A 22,508-nucleotide genomic window follows, 5' to 3' on the forward strand; every position below is an offset into this window, starting at 1 on the left:
TCCTCAGTGATGGATTGTGGTGTGGAAGTGTGAGCCAAGTAAACCCTTTCCTCCCCAACTTGCTTTTGATAATGGTGTTCCATCACAGCCATAGAAAGCCTAAGACATCTGAGTCATGAGCACTGCTTGCTCCTCCCCAGTGATTGCCTTTCTTTGCTTTTGAGAAATTGATAGCATATTCTCTGACATCTTTTCCCTCAACTTTTCCTTTTGAAAGTTCAAACCTATAGGAAAAGATGCAGTCAACGGTCATATTGCTTTCATTGGGATGTATTAGTTGGTATCATTTCTAATTTGTTCTACTTATATGTGATTAGATATTAGTGTGTTACAATGTGTGTGTGTTACATATGTATATGTGTTGTATTAAAAATGTAGTATCTGTTGACTTTCAGGCATAATGGGGCAAATCTGGGAGGCCAAGGCAAGGAAGATTAGGAATTTGAGGACTATTCTGGGCTTCTTAGTGAAACCCTGTCTAAACGACAATAAAAGCTTCATCCCTAAATAAATGTGGTATCTACTAATGCTTCGCCTCTTAGGAAAAATCTTAGTTTGTCTTGCTTGGTAATAATAATATCCTAGAGATTTAGAGTCTCACAGACCAAGGATTAGAAGACTCAGCGTCCCAACACACTCAGGCCTGTTAAGGGTCTGCTTCTGGTCTACGGACTGCTACTTTCTTCAGGTCACAAGACAGAAGGATGCCAGGGGTCCCTTAGATAGGGATGCTGATTTTTTTTAATACCTTGATGGTCCAATCAACTGCCTCAGACCTCACTTCCTAATGCCATCTTTTAGAATTAAGGTTTCAGCTTGTGAATTTGAGGAGAGAACATGAAAGTTTATTCAGGAACAGTTTGACATGATTTCTAAATGCCTTAAAAACATTTAATACCTAACACGATGAATGGACATGTGTTTTAACAGCTCCTTAGTTCAGTTTTAGAAAAGCTCTCTAATAAACATAGTACACACTCACATGTGCATGTACACACAGACCCTTCAATTCCAAGATCATTCTTGATCTGAATGTATAGAACCATCTGTCATAACCATCAAATAATCACCACCATTCATATGCTGTCTAACTTCGTCAAGAATTTCTGATTTAGACGCATGAAGGAGGAGTACGTGCTCTGCTGGGTAGCTAAGGTACAGGATATTGGCCATCACACTGGGAAAGGTGCTCTCCTGAAAAGCAGCAGGGACCGCTCTTTCTACCATTAAAGTGGGGTTTTTAATTGGTTTGGTATGGTTTGGTAATTTGGGAGAAATATGCTTAGCTTGTTTGAAGTATGGTGGTCTAGACTTGTGCCATGTATTCATTAAATTATTTACAAGTAATTTAAGAGTATCTAAGTAATAACCAGATTGATACGTTGAAATTTGAAAATTGAAGTAAAAACTTTAAAAATACTTGGGGAGATCTCCTCTCCTATCCCCATGGATTTAATGAAGGAAGCTGCTAGTAAGTGAGAGAAACTCCTCTGACTTAGTAGATACCAATTAATGTGCCACAAATTAAAGTTCTCAGTATTGTTTCCACTTAAAATTAAATGGATCAGTAGTATAACACGAAGCATGGCATTTGGACTTACAAATTATAAAACTTTTAGGTCTTCTAAATCATAGGAGAAAAAGTGCTATCCTTTGTTAAGAACATAGAATATTTTTCAAATTTTTAGTTATGGTGAAATGCGATACTATGTATCGAATTTCAGTCCCTAAGTTAGAAAACATTGAAACATTTGTTTCTATACTACTCGGATCAGTTTGATATTTTCTTCTGTAAGAAACTGAAACAGTTTAAAAGAGGAAGGATTCACGAAGGCTCACAGCGTCAGAGGTGTCATCCACTGTTGGCTTGCTCTGCTGTTTGAGGGCTGGGCTGAGGCAGGGCATCATGGAAGGAGGGCATCAAAGCCACTCACCTCCAAACAGTCAGGAACAGAAGAAAGAGAGATGCAGGGGGCCAGATTCAGAAGACCCAGACCCAAGGAGACATCCCAGGGATCCACTTCCAGATAGGTCCCACCTCTGAACATTTCCTTCACCTCCTTCCAGTACCATCAAATGGAATGCAGGAGTGAATTAATCCGCTGCTGACGTCCGAGCGCTCACAGCCCCATCATCCCTCAGTGCTCCCACACACCAGCTGTGGACCAAACGTGCAGCACATAAGCCTTATAGGGGATACTTTGTATCCAAAGGGCAGTCCTCTGGTGTGCTGTGAAATAAATATACTAATATATTTTTACTACGAATATGCACCCTTTTTGTTCATAATCCACAGGATTGCCACTCGTAAACCTGTCACCCGAACCTGAGGAAACATGAATTAATAGAAGACATGACCTTAAATTTTAATATAGTATCAGTCTGCCCGGAATTATGCTCTCACCCTAACAAACACCAACCCTGTTTTTCTTCAAGGAGGAATATCACAAACGTAACTTCACAGAAGTGCTCTCTCCTAACATGTACAACAGTAAGCTCTGGGAAACTTCAGGCCATTGGCAGCATTACAGTAACAACATGTTCACCTTTGACATTGAAAAGGACACTTTCGCCCTCAAACCCATGAACTGTCCAGGGCACTGGTGAGTATTGAACATGAAGGGACCCTGCCCATGCACACAGCGCCTCATCGGAATCCGCTGGTCATGTTGCTGCTTAGCTTTTGACAAGTGGTTTTCTGTAATGAGCAGAGTGGAAGCTGCTAATCATCTTACTGTGTCTTTTAAGTCTAGAGAATGTGAGCGTGTTACTTAGTTCTAGAGAATAGAGCTCCTTTTTCAAATGTGCCTGGTCTTGGGCAAGCATGGAATGTTAGCCATGCTTCTCAAAAGGGTAATAGTGTGCGTCGACTTTACAGATCATTATATTTGTCTTCCTAATTATACTTCAAATATACGTATTCATAAGATATTTAATTCTTATGGCACTGTTTGGATGATTATAATAAGACTCCCCAACTGATGGATGATTCTGGGAGTATCTTTTCCTACACATTTCAATGCCTCTTAATTGTGATATAACTGAGAATTGGTGGTACATTAGTATTAGAGCACAACATAAATCAAAAGTTATTGTCTGGGACTGGGGAGATGGCCCAGTGGGTAAAGTGCTTGCTGTGCAAGCACGAGGACCTGGGCTTGTGTTCCTAGTATCAACATAAAAATTAATGCATAGTGACACATACCTGTAATGATCTCAGTGCTCTGGGACAAGGAGGGGGTAGTTGTGGGCAGTGCAGTCTGGTCAATCATTGAGCTACAGTCTCCTTGAGATCTCTGTTCTTAAAAACTAATAAACATCAAATAAGCTGGGCTGATAAAAGAAGACACCCGACATTATCAACCTCTGGCTCCACATGTAACTCTTGGGCATATTCACCCACACATGTGTACACACACACACACACACACACACACACACACACACACACACACCATACACAACATTTTCTTTCTTAGTGGCACCTAAAATAAGGATATGTCCTACAACATTAATGCTGTTCTGAAGTCTAAGAGAGGTTGTAATTATTATAAAGTTGGTGTGCAAATTTAACCTTCTAAGGTAAATGTGTTTTACACATAGAAGTGAACAGACTCAATCACACACACACACACACACACACACACACACACACACTCCCAAACTTACAGTGTTTTTCTCTTAGTAATATATACAATTTCTAGTAAATTGGCATTAGAAGTCAGCTATTAAAACAAATCTCTGGACATTCAAGGAAGCCTTCTTCCTTTTTAAGGAAAGATGAAAAAATTAGAATTGTTTGTAACTCTAATGTTGTCAAAGCAGGCTGTGGATAATCTCCATCCTTTTCAAACAAAATGGGGCCCAGCTTGTGACCACATCCTCAGAAGCAGTATTAATCTCTCAGGATCCTTTCCCAGTAAGGACCCTTCAAGCTGTAGCATGTGGTTTCAACCCTAAGGAAGGCTGTGTGAGAGCAGAGAAAGCAGTTGTGTATCTTCCTGCCTCAGAATAAGCAGCTGGCCACACAGTGCTCGACGGCGGTGAGACAAGAGAGCCAGAGTGTTTTCTGTGGAAAACTAATCTCTCATTCTGCCGAGATCCTTAGTAGAGCATTTTTCATGCCTGGTGCTAGAAGTCATTAGGACAAAGCCTGTTTCCTTGTGGAGCTCAGAGGAGCACAAGGACATATAGGTGGAGATCATTTATAACAACAGAACCATGTATTATGCTGTCCGGGTCACCATCTCAGAAACAGAAGGAGGCTAGGGTTGCCAGTTATATGTGGCACATCCTCACTGTGGGGTACAAAAGGTTTGATCCCTAACGGCAAAAAGATGTATGTATGTATGTATGTATGTATGTATGTATGTATGTATGTATCCTGGGCCTAAGACCCACATCTTGAAACAGATTCATAGTGTTTAGATGATCAGCTTTCTGTTCATCCTGTAAAGTCTGTTTGTTCCCGTGTCTTTTCTAGTTTAATGTTTGCACACCGCCCACGATCCTGGAGGGAAATGCCTGTTAGATTTGCCGACTTTGGCGTTCTTCACAGAAACGAACTGTCGGGGACTTTAACCGGCTTAACCCGAGTGAGGCGCTTCCAGCAGGATGACGCCCACATCTTCTGCATGGTGGAGCAGGTAAGTAAGGACAGGGAGAGTCTGCACACTCAGACCTCAGTCCCTTCCCGCGGCTATGACATGGGAGGTGTGCGAGTATCTCTGCACACCGGTGGAGCGAAACCTTTGCTGATTCTCTGGTTAAGACATTGGTCATTTCCTGGCACAAGGTCTATTGTTCTCCCTCACTTATTTTATAGACTCAAGTTCCATGTGTGAGGTATTTTATGGGAGCTTGTGCCGTTTGTTTTCAATGTGTTGCCTGGAACTTACATTGTTATCTTTCCGTTTAAAGTTAAAGTTGCCATGCAGAGGTGACTGTCAAACACTACAGACTGTTTGACTTGACTGCCATTGTGGAACAGCAGCCCATGCGATGTATGTCAAGACATGCTGCCCTGTACAAGCCTTGGGAAATTTTAAGGATTTGATAAAATACAATGCTTCTTGACTGCTGAAATTACTGTCAAAGCCGGTATCAGAAATCTATTTGGGAACTAAACAACACACTTGTAAATGACCCATAGATTAAAGGGGAAATCCAAAATAAAATTAGAAAATATACAATACAATTGAAAACATATGCACTACAAATTACATAAAATGATGTCTACGTGGATAATCACAGCATCCCAACTTCTACTTAGGAAACTAGAAAAGGGGAAGGAGCCAACTATATCTGGTGCAAGCCGAAGAGAGAAAATGAAGTGACAAGGAGTGTGTTGTCTAGCTTTTATGTCACCTTGTCACAAGCCTGAGTCAGTTTGGATGAGGGGGCCTTACCTGAGAAAATGACCATACCAGACTGGCCTGTAGGCAAGCCAGTTTTCCTGATTGATGATTGGTGTAGGAAGGCCTGCTTCACTGGTGGACAGAGCAATCTGTGGGATGATGGTCCTGAGGCTGTCAGAAAGCAGGCTGTGTGAGGAGCAAGCCAGGAAACAGCACCCTCCATGCCCTGTTTCAGTTCCTGCCTCCAGGTCCCTGCCATGACTTCCCTCATTGATGAACTATGATGTGGAAGTGTAAGCCTTACTGACTGATTCTTAGACCCCTCCTCAAATTTGTTACTGAAGGCTTGCCCCGGGAGGTGGTGTAAACCTTGGGAAATGGAGCCTTTTTGGAAGAGGTTAGGTCACGGGATATACCCTAGAAAGAGCTCTTGGAATCATAACCCTGTTCCAGAAGTCAAGTGGTGAAGCAGCCTTGTTCTACTGTGGGCTCCTCACCAGGATGCTCTGACTGGCACAGTTCCAGAAGCAGCAGAGCCAACCGATTAGAGTCAGAAACAATGACCCCAAGAAGCCTGCTCTCCCTTTAAGTTGCCACAGGAATAGAGTTAACATGGAAATCTTTAAGACAAAACTCACTGAAACAGAAAAGTAAAAGAGTGCCAACTAAACCCAAAGCCGGTTCTCTGAGAGGATCGACCAAGTGGGTAAGCTTTTAGTCAAACTGAGGGAACAACAGTTTCCAGCAGTGGGAATGAGAAGTGTCATTGGGACAAATTCTGAAGGCGCTCGGGGATAAGGCACATATTTTTGTCACTACAAAAGACTTTATCAAACCAGCAAATAAATAGACCACATCTAAAGATTTAGTTAGGAAGCTACAAGGCCTTTTGACGCATCTGAAGTCCAAAGTCACACACTTCCGGGATATTTATGAATAACATGGCAATGGATGTGTCAAGTATAGTAGACAAGTCTTTGAAAAATGCAAACTACCAGTCTTTATTCAAGTAGAAGTTAAACTTGATATTTAACTTCTCGGAAGTTAAACTGATAACTAAAACCTCCCTACAAAGAAAGTTTCAGTCCAATGCTGATTTAACTGATGAATTCTGCAAACACCAAAAGAGATTCTAGACAGGACCTTAAAGAAGACCGAAGAGGAAGAAGTCATTACCAACTCCCCCTAGGGGCTCTCGGGGCTCTGAAACAGAACGTGTCTAGAAGAGATTGATCCAGATACAGCACACAAAGGACAATGCACCCTAACCAGGTCAGCAGTGTTCCTCCAAGGGTAGATATATAATACTAGATAGAGGTTTAATATTGCAAAATGGGCCATTTTAATGTACCATATTATCCAGTGGAAGAAGAAAAACCTGTCTTGGTGCTGAAGAGATGGCTTGGTGGTCAGGAGCACTTGCTGTTCTTGGTCAAACTGAGAATGCAGGTTTGGTCCTCAGCATCCACACGGAGCCTCACGACCATCTGTCACTTCAGTTCTAGAGGACCCAACGCTATCTTATGGCTTCCATAGAGACTGCATGCACACAATGTACAGACATTCATGCAGGCAAAACACTCAGATACATAAAAACAAAATACCCTTCTTAAAAAAGAAAGAAGACATGTCTTGATAGTTACTGTATTGGCAGAGGCTAGAAAAGCATCTTGAAAACCCCAATTTTTATTTCTTGTTGAAAACTCTAAGAAAGAAGGCAGAGCATTTCCTCAACTTAATGTAGGAATGCAGGCACTTCTGAAAACCCTACACAGGAGCACGGTAGGGATGCCGCCTCTCACCGCTCCAATCAGTAATCATCCTGGAAAGTCTCTTGATGAAATAAGCCGGAGAGAAATAAGCAGACACCCAGCTTAGAAAGGAAAGCGGAAAGGTCTTACTTGCAGATGGCATGGCCTTGCCCAGTGCCGTGAGAAGAGCTAGCGCTACCAAACCGGTGAGCAGCGAAGATGAACCCATTCGTCCTTGGGGTCCTGAAGAAGAAACCCTACCCCCACCTGGGACTGACCAAGCTGGAGCAGTGTTAGTGATTTTCTGACCCCAGATCTTACCCTAAATGTCCAGGACTCAAAAACTAAAAACCATTCATTGTTCCAGCAACCAGGAGAATCTCATCTAGAGAGAAAAGGATAACCCTTGAACAGCAACATTAAGAAGACCGCCATTTTAGCATTGTCTGACAATGATCTTCAAGATTTATTCTTATTTCTAGTGTTGTGTGTGTTTGTGTGTGTGTGTGCATGTATGTGTGCATGTGTGTGTGTGAGAGAGAGACAGATACAGAGACAGAGAGAGACAGAGAGAGAGACAGAGAGAGACAGAGACAGAGAGAGAGAGAGGCGGCAGTATAAGGAATCTGAGTTATAAGCAGTTGTGAGCTTCCCTGATGTGGGTTCTGGGAATCCGTTTTGAGTCATCTCTCCAGCTCCATGACAAAGATGTTAAAAGGCAGCCACCATAAGAAGGCTTTTGGGAACAGTTACAAAACCATTTCAAACCAATGGAAACCATTCCAAGACTCAGAAAAGGGAGAATCTCAAGGAAGAAATAAAGATTATAGTGAAAAACTAAGTAGAAAATTTTTTTTGAAATATGTAACTAAAAACCAAAATAAAAGCCCAGTAACTGGATTTATGAGTAGAACAGAGGAGACAGGAAGAATATATAGATACAAAAATAGATATTGAATCTGAAAGGCAGGAAATGAACCTGGGGAAGGGACTAGCCATGACTAACCTCCATATGCTTATCCCTTGCAGGGACATGGAAGGAGGTGTTAGCTGGTGGCCAAGAACTTGTCAAATCCATCAAAAAACACAAACCACCAATCAGGAAGTCAAGTGAGGTGCAGACAGGCCACACCCAGAGAAGTCTATGCTAAGATGTGAGTTTAATGTTATGGGGAAAAGGACAGAAAATGGAAGGCAGAGAGAAAGAAATAAGAGTTACTTCAGAGGAGAAAAAATGCAGTCCAACCTTTTTCAAGGACTAAAAGAAAACACTGTCAATGAAGAATTCCCAGTCTAGAGAAATATCCTTCAAAAGTGACAAAAAAGGCACGACATCTTTTGGCAAAGATGTGGAGTTTCTACAGTCATTTGAAAATGTTGTATAGTACCTACAGGAACTACTAAAAGCATATACACATGGATACACTGGCATACCCATGTCTAGGTCTAAAAGTAATCATAGTCAGTGTTAGCAATGGAAGGTGCCAACCACCCAGTGTTAGAACCAGGCTTCCTAGGGCCGGAGAGATGGCTCATTGGCTAAGAACACTGCTGTTCTTGTGTTCTTGCAAAGGATGCAGGTTCAGTTCCCGGCCCTTACATCATAACTCAGGACTCTCTGTAATTCCATTTCTTGGGAACCTGTTACCCTCTTCTGGCCTCGGCAACACTGGTATCATGTAGTGCAGATACATACGGGCAAACACTCATGTGCACATAAAAAATTTAAAAAGTGCTTTTAAAATTAGTTTTAAGAACTACTTGGCATAAATGATTTATAGTTATAAATGCCACAGATGAATTTAAATTGCTGTTCCATTGACTGTCTTGCCTTCAATTTCAGATTGAAGAAGAAATAAAGGGGTGCTTGCACTTTTTACAGTCTGTTTACTCAACATTCGGCTTCTCCTTTCAATTAAACCTGTCGACAAGGCCTGAGCACTTCCTAGGAGAGACTGAGATATGGGACGAAGCTGAAAGGGTAAGCAGGAGACAAGAAACCACACTTCTGAGGGTTTAAACTGGGGAGTCGGGATGAATGAAGACCATGGAATGTGGCTAGCCAGTTCTCATCACAATGGTGACCGTCTGTGCCACACAGGAGGCAGGAGAACGGGGCGGGGCACCGTACAAAGAGCATCTCCTCGTGCTGTCAGAAGATGGATGCCAGGCAGAGGCGCACAGACACAGGCCAGGCTTGAGTGTCATAGGGTCTCCTCCTCCCACATGCCCTGCCCTGTGCACTGACTACACTCTTCTTCCCTGTCTACTGAATGGGGGATCAAAGTTAAATGAGGCCTCCTCTCCCAGGAAGGGTGCTGACTCAGTTTACCTAAGAACCACATGGGAGTAGAGAGGGGAAAAGAGGGTGCCGAGACTGGCTTAGCTGTTCTCCCTGCTCAGGCATGTCCGCTCTCTCAGGATCAGGACTGGGCATGAGATGTGACCGTGGCGCCTGTGCCCAGGGGATAACACCTTCTACAGAAGGCTGTGGGGAATGTAGATGAACATGTATATGAGATAATGGTGGCATAGTGCCGGCTAGTGCACATATGCAGTCGTTTTCATGTCTGTGTCAATGTCACAGTCATCTCTCTCAGTCACTTAAAACTGGGTGGGCTATGGGGACTTGTCATTAATTTTATATATATGTGTGTGTATGTATGTGAAATAATATACATAATATAATTATATTACATATTTTATTATATATTTTATTATTTTACATATGTATATCAAATAAATGTATTTATTTAATATACCATACATATTTTATATTATTTATATTTATAAATTATAAAATGTTTATATAAATATAATTATACATGTGTATATATACATATATACATATAATCTATTAGTTCTTCATACAACCAGCCCACCAATAATGGAGACTGAATCCTATTGATTTATTTAATCAGTTTTAGCACACTTGCTGGCCAATTATCCCTCTCTATTTTTCTATACACTAAACTGGCTAGTTCCCAGCTGTGCTCCCCAGTTACTTGCTGTTTGAGTCTCCATCTGTCTGTCCTTAGTGTACTTCTCTTGGCCATGTGCTTCTGGTCCTTTCCTCCTAATGGAGACCTCCTGTTCTCCCATCTCTCTCTCTCTCTCTCTCTCTCTCTCTCTCTCTCTCTCTCTCTCTCACACACACACACACACACACACATATACACACACACACACTTCTCTCTCTCTCCCTCTCTCTCTCTACTGGTCCCTACCTGGGACCCCCAGCACAGTAACTGAAACCCCGCCTACCTCTATTCTCCCCAGGAATTGGCTGTAGCCAGTCTTATTTTACCAGTCATAGAAGGTCAGTGAGCAAAATTAACACATCATCTGATATACGTGAGAATGTGCTTGTCTGCACCAGATCTTTGGGACCACTGTTGAGAATTTGACACAAAGCAACTCCAGACCAACCCCCAACAGGGACTAAAGGAGGGATGGACTCGGCATGGGGATAATGGGCTGGAAGTCTTGACATTTTTGCTCTTTTGATTGATGTGGCTAAAGTTTAGCAGCCGGTCTCCTAGGAATGTGGCACAGGGTGGACCTTCCTCTACTTTGGGGACCTTTCTCCCACAGCGAGCAGCTGCGATCCTCTGGAAGTCAGTGAACATTTGAGGGTGCTGCTGTCATTGTTGTCATTGTTTTTTTTACAAGTCTCTGAGATGGCTTGGAAAACCCAAAGCTTTCTTAAGCCATCTCTATAGCCACCTCTGCTCCTATTGCACTGCCTCATCCTGGGTCCCCAGAGACCTGACAAAAATGTGCTCACTTATGCTTCATATTCTTCGCCGAACCTTGGCCTATCTTTGGCACTTTAATGCCTTGGGTGCTCCAGGACCTCCGATTGCTGTCACAGGGTCTCAGTTTCTCTACTTAGTAACCCTTTCTCTTCAGAAACAATATGGCGAGGAAGGACCTCCCACACCTGTGCTGCACCTCCATGCAGGTGGCCTTTCTTGGTCCTAAGAGAGGGAGGCTGCTCCAGCAGAGTTAGGTCCACTAGGGACGCTGCTGGCATCTCAGGAGAGAAGTTCTCTCTGTCAAGAGCATGCCCTAACTGGGACCCTGGGCTTCTTCTGTCAGTACTTATCTGCACACCCACTCACTGTAAGTAAGTGCGAAGCATTTCCACCGTAGGCTACATCTAAAGTCTGACCTGGCTTAGGCTGAAAACCAAAGTGAGGTTCCTTTCCCTATTCCCCAGCAACCCATGAGAGTTACCCTGCATCCCCACCCCCAACCCCAGTTGCAGCAGAGGTCAAAGACACACAAAGGAAACTAGTGTCACACAGTGAAAATGGCAAAGCAGGACCAAGGCTCTCACACCTCTTTATGTGTGGAAGCCCCACCTACAGGATACATCACCAGGTCTCAGATACATCACCAGGAGACATTGCTCTGGTTTGATTTTGCCAGGTTATTACAAACCTAGACATATTTTGGAAGAGAGCATCTCTATTGAGGAATTACCTCCGTCAGATTGACCCTCTGTGGGACTTTTCTTGATTGCTGACTGATGTCACAGAGGGGTGCCACCCCTGGGCCAGAGGTCCTGGAAGGTGAGCCAGGGAGCAGAGCAGGGCTCTTCAGGGGCCTCTGCTTCAGCTCCTGCCTCTTTGCTTCCTGCCCTGACTTCACTCAGTGATAGACTGTGGCTGGGGAGTTGTCAGAGGAAATGAATTCTTTCCTTCCCTGAGCTGGTCTTGGTCATGGTTTGACCACAGCAACAGAGAAACAAACTAAGAGACAACTGCCGTCGGCGTGTAGGACTGAGAGGGCCTGCCTGGAAGAAAGGCCTTTTCTGCAATCCCCTGCAACAGTTGAGAAAATGGTACATTTCCCCCACTGCGCTGTTGAAAGGCGTGTGCTGAAGGAAAGTAGAATGTACCTAAGATGTATGAATACGTATGAGCTGTGTGTCCATAGAAAGTATGATGGATGGATGTGTGATCCGTAGAAAGTGTTTAATGATCTCTCTTTTAAAACAGCAACTGCAGAATAGCTTGACGGGATTTGGAAAACCTTGGAAAATAAACCCAGGAGATGGAGCATTCTATGGCCCTAAAGTAAGTAGGGCATATGCTGGGAGGGGGGAGGGACAGGGAAGGGGGGAGGAAGGGAGAGAGGGGAGGGGGAGGGGGGACAAGGAGGGAGGGGAACAGGGAGATAGGGGGTTCAGGAAAGGGGGTATTTATAAATGAAAACTGTCTCTAAGCAAGCATTACCTACTTTACAGATTGATATAAAAATTAAGGATGCTATCGGCAGATACCATCAGTGTGCGACAATCCAGCTGGACTTCCAACTGCCTATTAGGTTTAACCTCACATATGTTAGGTGAGTGATTCTGATCTTCTCTTAATTTGTCATGAGATCTCGGGCAACACAGAAGTAAGCACTAGTGAGTTCTGGTGTCTATGTTGTGCACAATACATATTTGTAATCTGGGGATTTTCTTCATCCATTTATGCTGCTAGATCAAAAGGCTTAAGTTAAGCCTTAGGTTAAGGCTCAGTGCTTAATGAACAAATGGCATTTATTTGACCATAGTTACAGCAGCTCTAAAGTCCAAATATCATGGCGTGGCAGCTGGCACAGGTCTCCTGCTGCCTCACAACAGGGCAGAGATGAAATGAAACAGCCAGTGCAGGAGGCAGCCGGGCTCCATAGTAACCTGTTCTCTTGAGAACTAGCCTAACTGTGTGAGAACTACAGCAGTCTCTCCCGGGGTATCCCTCTGGGCCTGATCACCTTCTACTCCCTAGAACTCCCTTTCTGCCACTTCTCCAGCTGTGGGCAGAGCTTAGGGTAGAGTGTTTGCTTGCCCTTTACCAGGCCTTGGATTCAACCCCCTCCTACTTCTACAAAAGGGGAAAATGTTTCCCAATATTTCTAGTGTCCAAACTGTTTTATCAAGAATTATAGAGAGAAGGCTCAGCAGTTAAGATCACTGACTGCTCTTCCAGAGGTCCTGAGTTCAAATCCCAGCAACCACATGGTGGCTCACAACCATCTGTAGTGGGATCTGCTGCCCTCTTCTGGTGTGTCTGAAGACAGTGAGTGTGTACTCACATACATAAAATAAATAAATAAAAAAGAATTATCGTTTTTCTTTAGCTTATTAATATGGTAGATGGCATTTATTTAGAATATTGAACTAGCCTTGTACTGCTAAGCTAAAGGGCCTTGATCTGCCATTAGTCTGTTTAGTCTTTAATACATTTTCACATAGGAAATTGGCCTGTAGCTTTGCTTTCTTGTGCAGCTTTACCAGGTCGCGGTACCTAAGGATGTTAGTATTATAAAGCAAGTGGGGAGTGTTCCTTATCTTCTGTTCCCCGGGCAGGATGAGATAAACTTGGTGTTGGTTCTCTTTCAGATAACTGGTACAATTTCCACTGAATCCACAAACACCTATAAGTTTCCCTTTTGTGGGAGAAAGTTACTGTCATGTTTCAAATCCAGTAATTTTCATAGGATATTTCCTATCAGGGTTATGATAATAAACAGATAACCACTTCTCACTCAGTGGGAGTGAACGGGAACTAGATCATCCGGACAAGCTGTCCATCCTAGGAGTGCGTGGAGTGGAGGCTGGAGGGAGGAGAGCGGGTCCACAGGCGGCTCAGAGATGGTGATGGTTAGAACCAGGCGGTGCCAGGGAGACAAACTCAGGGGAGTGTTGGGGGAGGGTGCTAGAGAAGGAGCTGATGTGATTTTGAGGCCTAGAGAGCAAGAGAGTGAGGCATCACCAGAACGTGCATCTTAAGGGAGCAAGAGAGACTTACTGTGGGGACCCATTGCACCCTCCCTGGAGGAAGGGCATCAGACAAAGCTCAGCCGAAACCCATTCCTGTGGCGTGATGGAGATAAATGTCCTAGTTGTGACAAGGAGCGTTTGCCAGCAAATGACAGCCGCACTCGACAGAAGCAGGAAGAAGGTGGAAATGTCTCCTGTGTTACTGCTGCCCAGAATTATCTCAGGAGTGCTGATAGTTAAAGGCCTAATGGAAGCTCTCATGTCGAAAATCAAGTGGATAGAACTCAGAGCTAGGAAGAAAGTCAGGGCGCTGGCAGTGACGGGAGCGTGGAATGCCCAGTGTGCCTCCCTCGCGTCAGCTGGGAAAGACAAGGCAGAAACACTCCAGAAGTAATGGTGTAGCGCAGGTATCCAAGGGATGAACTTGAGAGATGAGTGTGGTGTTTACATCATGAGATTTTACCAGAAGTTACTTAAGGGAAGCTTCAGTCCAGTCTTGGGACGGGAAGAATCAACATGGCAAAGCTACTCTCTTCCACCCCACCTATGAAGTCAATCTGCTGGGGTTATTTGAAGGAAAATTTGGTGGACATTCTAAGGTTTGTTGGATAGCATGGGTGTGTAAGCGAAATTTTATGTCACTAGTTGATTAAAATGAAAGACGAGACAAAATTCTGAATGCATAGAGGCCTGAGAAGATGGCATCGTATTTCTCTTTCATTTCTCACGTAAAACAGCATTTAGGAATATTTTATACTGCTCCTCCCGTGGAGTAGGTGACGTGTGCATAAGTTCACAGAGGAATGAGTTCAGGATGCTTCCGGGTGTCCCCTCCTACTGCCACTGCCAGGATCTCTGGGATCTGCACAGACTTCTGCCTGAATGCAGTGTTCATCCACAGGACCATTTATCGGCGACGGTGCCCAGTTTCAACATGTGCAAACTGGATTAAGAGAGGACCTCTCTGTATTTGTTTTGAGTGTGTTTTAGAAGTAGTTAACTGATACAGCTTTTGAGGTCTGTGTTATGGATTACATGCTGAATAAACTGAGCTGTACCTTCTGAGTGTGTGCACGGATTTTGGCGTGCCTCACTTCATTGAAGCTGGCAGTCACAACTGGCTTCATTGGGTTTTCCCATAGGGGAGGAGAGAATGATGAACTATGAAGCCCGTGCCATGATGGTTTACAGTCTGTGGGTAAATTTAACTGATGGATATTTAAAGTAAATAGCAGACATATTTTGGAAAAACAAGGCTTACAGTGGGGCAGTGGATGAGGGAGAACTGGATTATTAAGACTGGCTGTGAGTGGACACTCTGTGAATCTCAGAGGCGGGCTGTGGTCCTCACTACAGCATTCTGCTTTTATATATGTGAATGTTCTCTGATAATGTGACTTAAAAGTAGATGAAAAAGCATTAGTAAGGGAAGTCTAGGGGAAAGCTGCCAATAAAAACAACTTTCTAATAAAGATGCCCCAAAACACGAACGACAAACAACACTGGACAGTCAGGAGGTCCCTGATACATGTTTTTTCATTTCTTCAGTAAGGATGGGGATGACAAGAACAGGCCTGTGATCATTCACCGAGCCATCCTGGGATCTGTGGAAAGGATGATAGCCATTCTCTCAGAGAACTACGGGGGGAAATGGTAAGTCATGGGGGGAGCGCTAGAGGACCCCTCTAAACCCCAGTCTGGACAGACTAAGTCCCTGCCTCATAATTAGCAAAGGGAGGGATCTTGTTACGTTTGCCAGATCAGGAAACAAGATGGCAGGCAGGTGACATAAAGCTGTACCGTTGCCCTCTGAGGAGCACAAGCTCGCAGGTTGGCCAAGTTATCTTTTCACCCTTTCCAAGCCCTCCAGAGTTTCAGTGTTGTCTGAAGACACGTCCGTCTCCACTGTTCCCTGTCTTACATCACTGCTGTCCCCTTCAGCTCTGATTGTTACCCTGGGTGACTCCCTGACTACAGAGAAAAGCACATCCACCTGATCCACACAGGGCCCTCACAGCACACCAGCACTAGGGTGACAAGCTGCCCCAGTGTGCAGGCCCAGCCAGGAAAGGAAATGCTCCCACTGCTATAGCTTGGAGTTCGCTCTTCTGGAAGGCAGGCTGGCCACAAGTGTGCTGAACAAGTACCATTCTGATCACAAGGCCAGATATGGAGAAGTCATCAGATTGAAAAATAGAGACAGGCTTGGGGAAGACTGATAACACCGGTGGGCCATTGTGCTGGCTAGTTTTATATCAGCTTAACCAGGCTCCTAAAGGAGGGAACCTCAATTAATAAAATGCTTCCATAAGATCTTGCTGTCGGGCATTTTCTTAGTTTGCAATTGATGGGGAAGCTATTGTTTCACTAGTGGCTGGTGGTCTACACATCCCTGTCCCAGGGTGTGCTATATAGTGCCAGCGGTGCCATGGTAGCAGGTGAGGCACTTGTCTCTAAACACAGATGTTAGTGACTCTGGCGATGCTGGCTCACTCCCTCACTTCTCTGCCGAGGAACTGTTCCACGGTGCTGCTGGCAGAACAGAGGAAACCGACATCCAGAGATACCATATTTCTAGGGAAATCGCTGTCCTCTGGAATCAGCCTTGCATATTGAAAGGGACCCAAAGCAATCAACTGCTCCAAGCTAGCTTGCTGCTCGCCTGGATTAGGTCTCCATTGAGGTTCCCTCCTTTCAGATAACTCTAGCTTGTGTCAAGTTGACCTCAGACTAGCCAGCACACCCACCTTCTACCAGTGGTAATATCTTACCTGTGTACCTGTACCTGTATCTTGTACCGGTACAGTACATCATGACCAGGACATAAGCATTGATGCGGCCAACCCTGTTTGGATGTTCCCATGTTACATGTGCTCCTGTCCATGGAGTATTTAGTTCCTAAGATTGCAGCACATGGAAGCATCATCTCCACAGGCGTGGTCCTGGAGTGCTGTCCTCTGTAAAAGCCACTCGTGCTTCCTCTTACGGAAGCACATGCTCTATTCGGTCTCCACCATCCACTAATCCAGCAACCACAATTCTGTCATTTCAAGAGTGTTCCATAAATGGGGTCGTGCAGTGTGCAGCTTTCTGAGATTGGCTTTCTCTCCCCCTAACTAGGCTTCTCTTGAGAGCCATTTTTATTTGGTCAGTAGTTGGTTCACTGACTACTCTTGGCATCTAGAGTGTGGTCGACCATGTTTGACTGTTCACTTGATGAAGCAAATTGGGGTGTTTCCAGTTTGCACCTGTTCTAAATAAAGCCAGCGTGGATGTCAATGTGGAGGTGTTGCATGTGGACACAATCGATCTCTGGGATCAATGCTCAGGAGTGCAGGGATGTGCCTGCCCTCTATTCCTACCAAAATTCCAAGTTTCCTTTCCTCCCTATTCTGGTGCCTTCTGATTGGATAAAGTTTCATTTGCTTCCATGCCATTTTACTGGTACCACTGTCTCATAACTGTCACCTTAAGAAAGCTTTGATTACTTTTAATCACATAGGTGGTCGTTTTGAAATGACTTTAAACATACGTATTGTATACATTTTTCAGGCCTCTCTGGCTGTCTCCTCGCCAGGTAATGATCATCCCTGTAGGCCCAGCTTGTGAAAACTACGCTCTACAGGTAAGGTCACAGACATCCGAAGGACATAATAACTGCCATGTATTCTGTGTAGTCATTGACTGGAAATGTCATTTGTGCTCTAGGATAGTGCCCTGTTAGCATGTTGATAGCCACCTTTTCCTCCAGCTGTTGGGAGCAATGAGTGAGTCATGTCTCTGGGGCAGGGTTAGAACTGTGTTCTTAACATTTCTGAGAAACAGGTGCTTTCGAGCCCTCACACTTACTCGTTCCCACTTGTTTTTATTGGGAAAGAATACCTTATTAGCTGTGGCATCTGATAACAAATGCTTATTACTTTACTTTCAGGGGGAGAGGGTAGCAGTCTGGGAGCAGCTTAGCTGGTTCCATTTTTAAACGTTTTAAATATTTATGTATTTATTTGGGCTATTTTTTTAAAGACAGGGCCTCACTATGTAACCCTGGCTGGCCTGGAATTCACAGAGGTCCCCCTGCCTCTGCCTCCGTACACCACACCTGGCTTATTTTCTGTGCATGAGTGTTTTGCCTTCCTTGTCTGTATGCCTGGTGTCTGAGGAGTTTAGAAGAGGGTACCAGATCTCCTGGAACTAGAGTCAGGGTCTGTTTTGAGCTACCATGTGTGTGCTAGGAACCAACCCAGGTCCTTTGCAAGAGCATCTCGCCAGCCCCTAGCTGTTTGGTCCCAGCATGGCATCAGATGCGGATGCAGCCTTTGGGCACAGGCGCCATTCCTGAGATCTTCACTGTGCTGGTTGCTTCTCGTGCTGTTGGAATGCCTGCGAGAGCAAGGGATCTGGAGAGAGTGAAGTGACGGGCGTTGGCAACCTAGAGCTAGTAGTGATAAGCCCTCCTCTTCCATGCTTTTCTGACCAACTCTGAACAAAGTGGCAGGAGCTGTACCAAGCTGTCAGTACCAGGAGATGGGAACGGGGCTGCTGTGGAGTCTGGCTTCCATACACAGTGTAATGACAGAAACATCCCACTTTCTTCTAGGTGTCAAAGGAATGCTTCGAAGAAGGCTTCATGGCCGACGTGGACTTAGATGACAGTTGTACACTAAATAAGAAAATACGGAATGCACAGCTGGCTCAGTATAATTTTATTTTGGGTAAGTTTTTCTTTTTTAACTTTTTAAAGCTTTATTTATTTTATGTATAGGAATGCTCTATGTACACCTGCATGTCAGAAGAGGGCATCAGATCCTATGACAAAAGGTTGTGAGCCACCATGTGGTTGCTGAGAATTGAACTTAGGACCTCTGGAAGGGCAGTCAGTGCTCTTAACCGCTGAGCCATCTCTCCAGCCCCGTGTGTTTATTTATTTTTCAATGCTTGGCTTGGGGACTTATATAAAGAAAATGAAGAAGAGGAATATCACAAGTTGACTGTTGGATTGTGGCACACAGGGCAGATCTCACAGCTCCACATAGAGTCTGTGATGTATCATCACTGGCAACACTTAATATTCAAGTCTGAATGGAGACAAACACCAGGATTATCACTTCAGCGGACCTGCACTGCTTTTGCCTCAGCCTGATGCAAAAACCTAGAGGCTCCCCTATAATTTTGTGAATCATGAATAATTAGGTACAAAGTCCAAAAATTTGGCTCAAAAAAAAATTAAGTGAAAGTTAACAATAAGAGCAGAAGACACTGATATCAACATGCCGGGAGGTCTGGTCTGGACGCACCCCACATGGAGAAAGGGTCTGCAGTGGGAAGACAAAGGAAGCATGGCCAGGGCCATTCTGTCACCAGTTGATCGCTGGCAAGGTCTGGCTTGTGAAAGGAGGTGAGGTGTCTCAGGGTTTTTATTGTGGTAGTAACCTCAGATTAGCTTACTGGAAGGTACCAGGGTGACTGGTGATCTGAGAGATCAGATTAATAGCTAAGCTATTGAAAGCCTCACCAGGACCTCGGCTCTCTTTCTGTCTCCTGTTTTGCTCTGATCCTTTTGAATATCTTTAACCCCGCTTGTTTCTCCTTTCTGTATGGAAAGAAACACAGATACACGCTCCCACATCTTCTTACACTATGAGTTATAAGAGAGAACAGGCTTCCCCCACATTCTGGAAAATTCTGGTTGGCTTGCTTGGATCCAGTCACATGATCTTTCCTTAGTCATCAAATAGGAGAGGAAGAATCAGATATCTGTTATTAAAAAGAAAAAGTTCCCTTCCAATTTCTGTTCCAGGACCACAATAGTGTGCTCTGAAGTAGACAGTAGAGGGGCATAGACACCACTTCTCTCCTCAAGCCACTGAACTATTGAGGGAGAACATCATGCCTATTAGACTGAAATTTAGTAACCAATATTGAGGAGAAACTCTGGTATATGTCGAATGACAGTTAACTTATGGCAGGTAAATCATTCATTTTAATGTTTATTTCTCTTTCATTTCTACAGTGGTTGGTGAAAAGGAAAAGCTAAACAATTCAGTAAATGTGCGAACAAGAGACAACAAAATTCATGGAGAAATATCAATAACTTCAGTCATTGAAAAATTGAAGAACCTCAAAAAATCACGTACGCTAAATGCCGAGGAAGAATTCTGAAGTCTTCCCCTTGTGCTTCTCTATAACTTTGTTTTGACCTCTGAAAATGCACTTTCCCTGTCACTTAAGATACTAGTTCTTTTAAGAACCCTAGGGCCACTTGTAGGGCTCCAATGAGTTCAACCTTAGAAGCAAAAGTGATTATTTGATATAAACAAAATTTTAATTCACTGTGTTCTGAGACTAAATAAAAGATGGAGAAATTTGCAAGATAAGAAGACTCCAGAGACCTAAGTGGTAAAATGGTGTTCATTCAAAGGAAGGAACACCAGTGAGAATTATCAGAAATTAAGCTTTGTTTCTTTCTCAGAAGATGTGCTTCCAGCCTGTGGGCTGTAGCTTCCTGACTAGAGCATCCACGTTGCATGTGTGAGTCCTGAACTCCGTCCCCAACGGCCACTGCCCCTCACCCAACAACGACAGAAACGACTTTCAATAAAAGCCCATGGTCCTTTCTGAACATGGAAGGGAGGTGTCTTATTTTCTAATACACACATCTCAGGTGTTTTTATGGCTGTTTTACTAAAGTTCACATGGAAATGTCATGCCCAAAGTTGGAATTGATACTTCATTTAGTCAGCAATCATAAGAGAAGTACTAATATTGTGCTAGCGGCAAAGGACTATGAAACTTCAAAGAAAATTTGTGGAATCGGTTATTTGCGCTGTGGGTTGAGAGTGGCAGTTTTAATGCTTATAATTAATAATTCCTTATTTATCTTTAAACACTAAATTCTTAAATAAAATGCATCACTTGCTGTTTCTAGAACCTCTGCAATGTATGTGCCATGCTTATCTAGAGTTTAATCACCGCTTTCCCGGTGAATCAAGTCTCTCTCGCTCTCGGTCTCACTCTCGCTCTCCTGGGCTTTACTATGTAGTTCTGGCTGACCTGGTACAGAGATTTGCTTGTTTGTGCCTCTGGACTGCATTTCTGATATTTTCAACATTATTTTTCTTATTTTGTCTGCCTATCTGTTGTTTTACACTGCAAGAGTGTCTAGTGCTTACAGAGGCCAGAAGAGGGTAACAGATCCCTGGAACTGTAGTTATAGATGGTTGTGATCTGCAAGTCAGTGCAGGTAATTGAATCTAGGTCCTCTGTAAGAGCAGCCAAATGTTCTTAACTGATGACTCCTTTCTGGATTTCTGATTTTAAAGATTTATGTATTTTGTGTATGTGACTATGCTACCACTCTCTTCAGATACATTGGATCTCATTACAGATGGTTGTGAGCCACCATGTGGTTGCTGGGAATTGAACTCAGGACCTCTGGAAGAACAGTCTGTGCTCTTAACTGCTGAGCCATCTCTCCAGCCCCTGGATTTTAATCGAAAGGAATACCTTACTGTATTGGAACCTAATTAAAATAGCTTTATGCCAAGGAGAATTTAGATTTCACTAGGTGCTACAGAATTCAAATTAGATGCAGAAAAGCAACTGTCTTTGATATATTGATTGCTTGTTTTTTGGGGAACATGAAGAGAAAAGCATTCGTTAGTATCGTAGATGAAACCCGAGTGATGGTGTAGGATGCAAATTGTGGCCATTTTTCAAGCTAACATTTTCTGGATTGTTGTGCGCCAAACACCATTTCGTGTACTCTTTCACTTATCAGATGTGCAAGTAGGGGGACCGGGAACAAAATACAGGGAGAGGCATATCTACCGCATGCTTCCTGAAATATACTGAACAGAAACAAGGTAGGTTCCAGAGAGCAGCTCCCCCTCCTCGAGGTTGGTCTCTTGGCCAGGCTGGGGTTGGACTCTGCTCCTATATGAAAATTCCACACACTTGGCTCTTGCCCCAGGTCCTGAGACCTAACCGGGTTTTTTCCTAGTCTCAGGGGAACTCTAAAATCCGCGTGTCGGGCTGGAGAGATGGCTCAGTGGTTAAGGGCACTGACTGCTCTTCCAGAGGTCCTGAGTTCAATTCCCAGCAACCACATGGTGGCTCACAACCATCTGTGATGGGATCCGATGCTCTCTTCTGGTGTGTCTGAAGATAGCTACAGTGTACTCACATAAATAAAATAAACAAATATTTAAAATCCGCGTGTCCCCAAACAGGCTGTGGTGAAACCTAAGGCAGGAGTCCTGGGTCCTGGTGCGTGGGACTCCGTGCTCTTGGAGCTACTTCCCTTGCTGCCTGGATCAGCGGAACTAAAATGGGCTAACGACATCGGATCATAACCGTCCCCCAGACTCCCATTGGAAAGAGAGGGGTATCTCTTCAAAGGCAGTAAGGGCTATTCTGGTCCGAGCTACCTCCTGCTGCTGCGGAGCCCCAGCTCCACTCACTTTCCCTGGCCAACAGCACTCTAAATGCAGCGACAGAGAAACCACCCTACCTCCTAGCCGGGAAGCACGGTCGTCTGCTGGCGGAGCCCAGCAACAGTGCGCCTGCGGGCGCCCGGACACGCCCTCTTCGGCGCGCCCCCCATAGTCCCGCCTCCTGGCCCGG

The 22,508-nt window shown here is 44.2% G+C and overlaps 1 protein-coding gene across 4 annotated transcripts in view; it reads left to right on the top strand.

Annotated features, from left to right (window-relative positions):
- The window catches only part of Tars3 (threonyl-tRNA synthetase 3), a 52,301-nt gene extending 31,488 nt beyond the window's left edge, over positions 1-20,813 (top strand). For 2 of the 4 annotated variants that reach the window (NM_001401535.1, XM_063262468.1), the window contains 9 exons: positions 2,437-2,603; positions 4,484-4,646; positions 8,952-9,089; positions 12,115-12,192; positions 12,363-12,463; positions 15,435-15,539; positions 17,439-17,511; positions 18,484-18,598; positions 19,897-20,813. In NM_001401535.1, coding sequence (NP_001388464.1) covers positions 2,437-2,603; positions 4,484-4,646; positions 8,952-9,089; positions 12,115-12,192; positions 12,363-12,463; positions 15,435-15,539; positions 17,439-17,511; positions 18,484-18,598; positions 19,897-20,045 — 1,089 coding nt within the window. In that variant the 3' untranslated portion in view covers positions 20,046-20,813. Of the gene's footprint in view, positions 1-2,436; positions 2,604-4,483; positions 4,647-8,137; positions 8,263-8,951; positions 9,090-12,114; positions 12,193-12,362; positions 12,464-15,434; positions 15,540-17,438; positions 17,512-18,483; positions 18,599-19,896 lie in introns of those variants that run through there. The other 2 variants (XR_005505557.2, XR_005505558.2) reach the window with 2 other exon arrangements.
- The last annotated feature ends 1,695 nt before the right edge of the window (positions 20,814-22,508 follow it).

Source organism: Rattus norvegicus, chromosome 1 (assembly GCF_036323735.1).
Source record: "Rattus norvegicus strain BN/NHsdMcwi chromosome 1, GRCr8, whole genome shotgun sequence".
NCBI classification, from domain to species: Eukaryota; Metazoa; Chordata; class Mammalia; order Rodentia; family Muridae; genus Rattus; species Rattus norvegicus.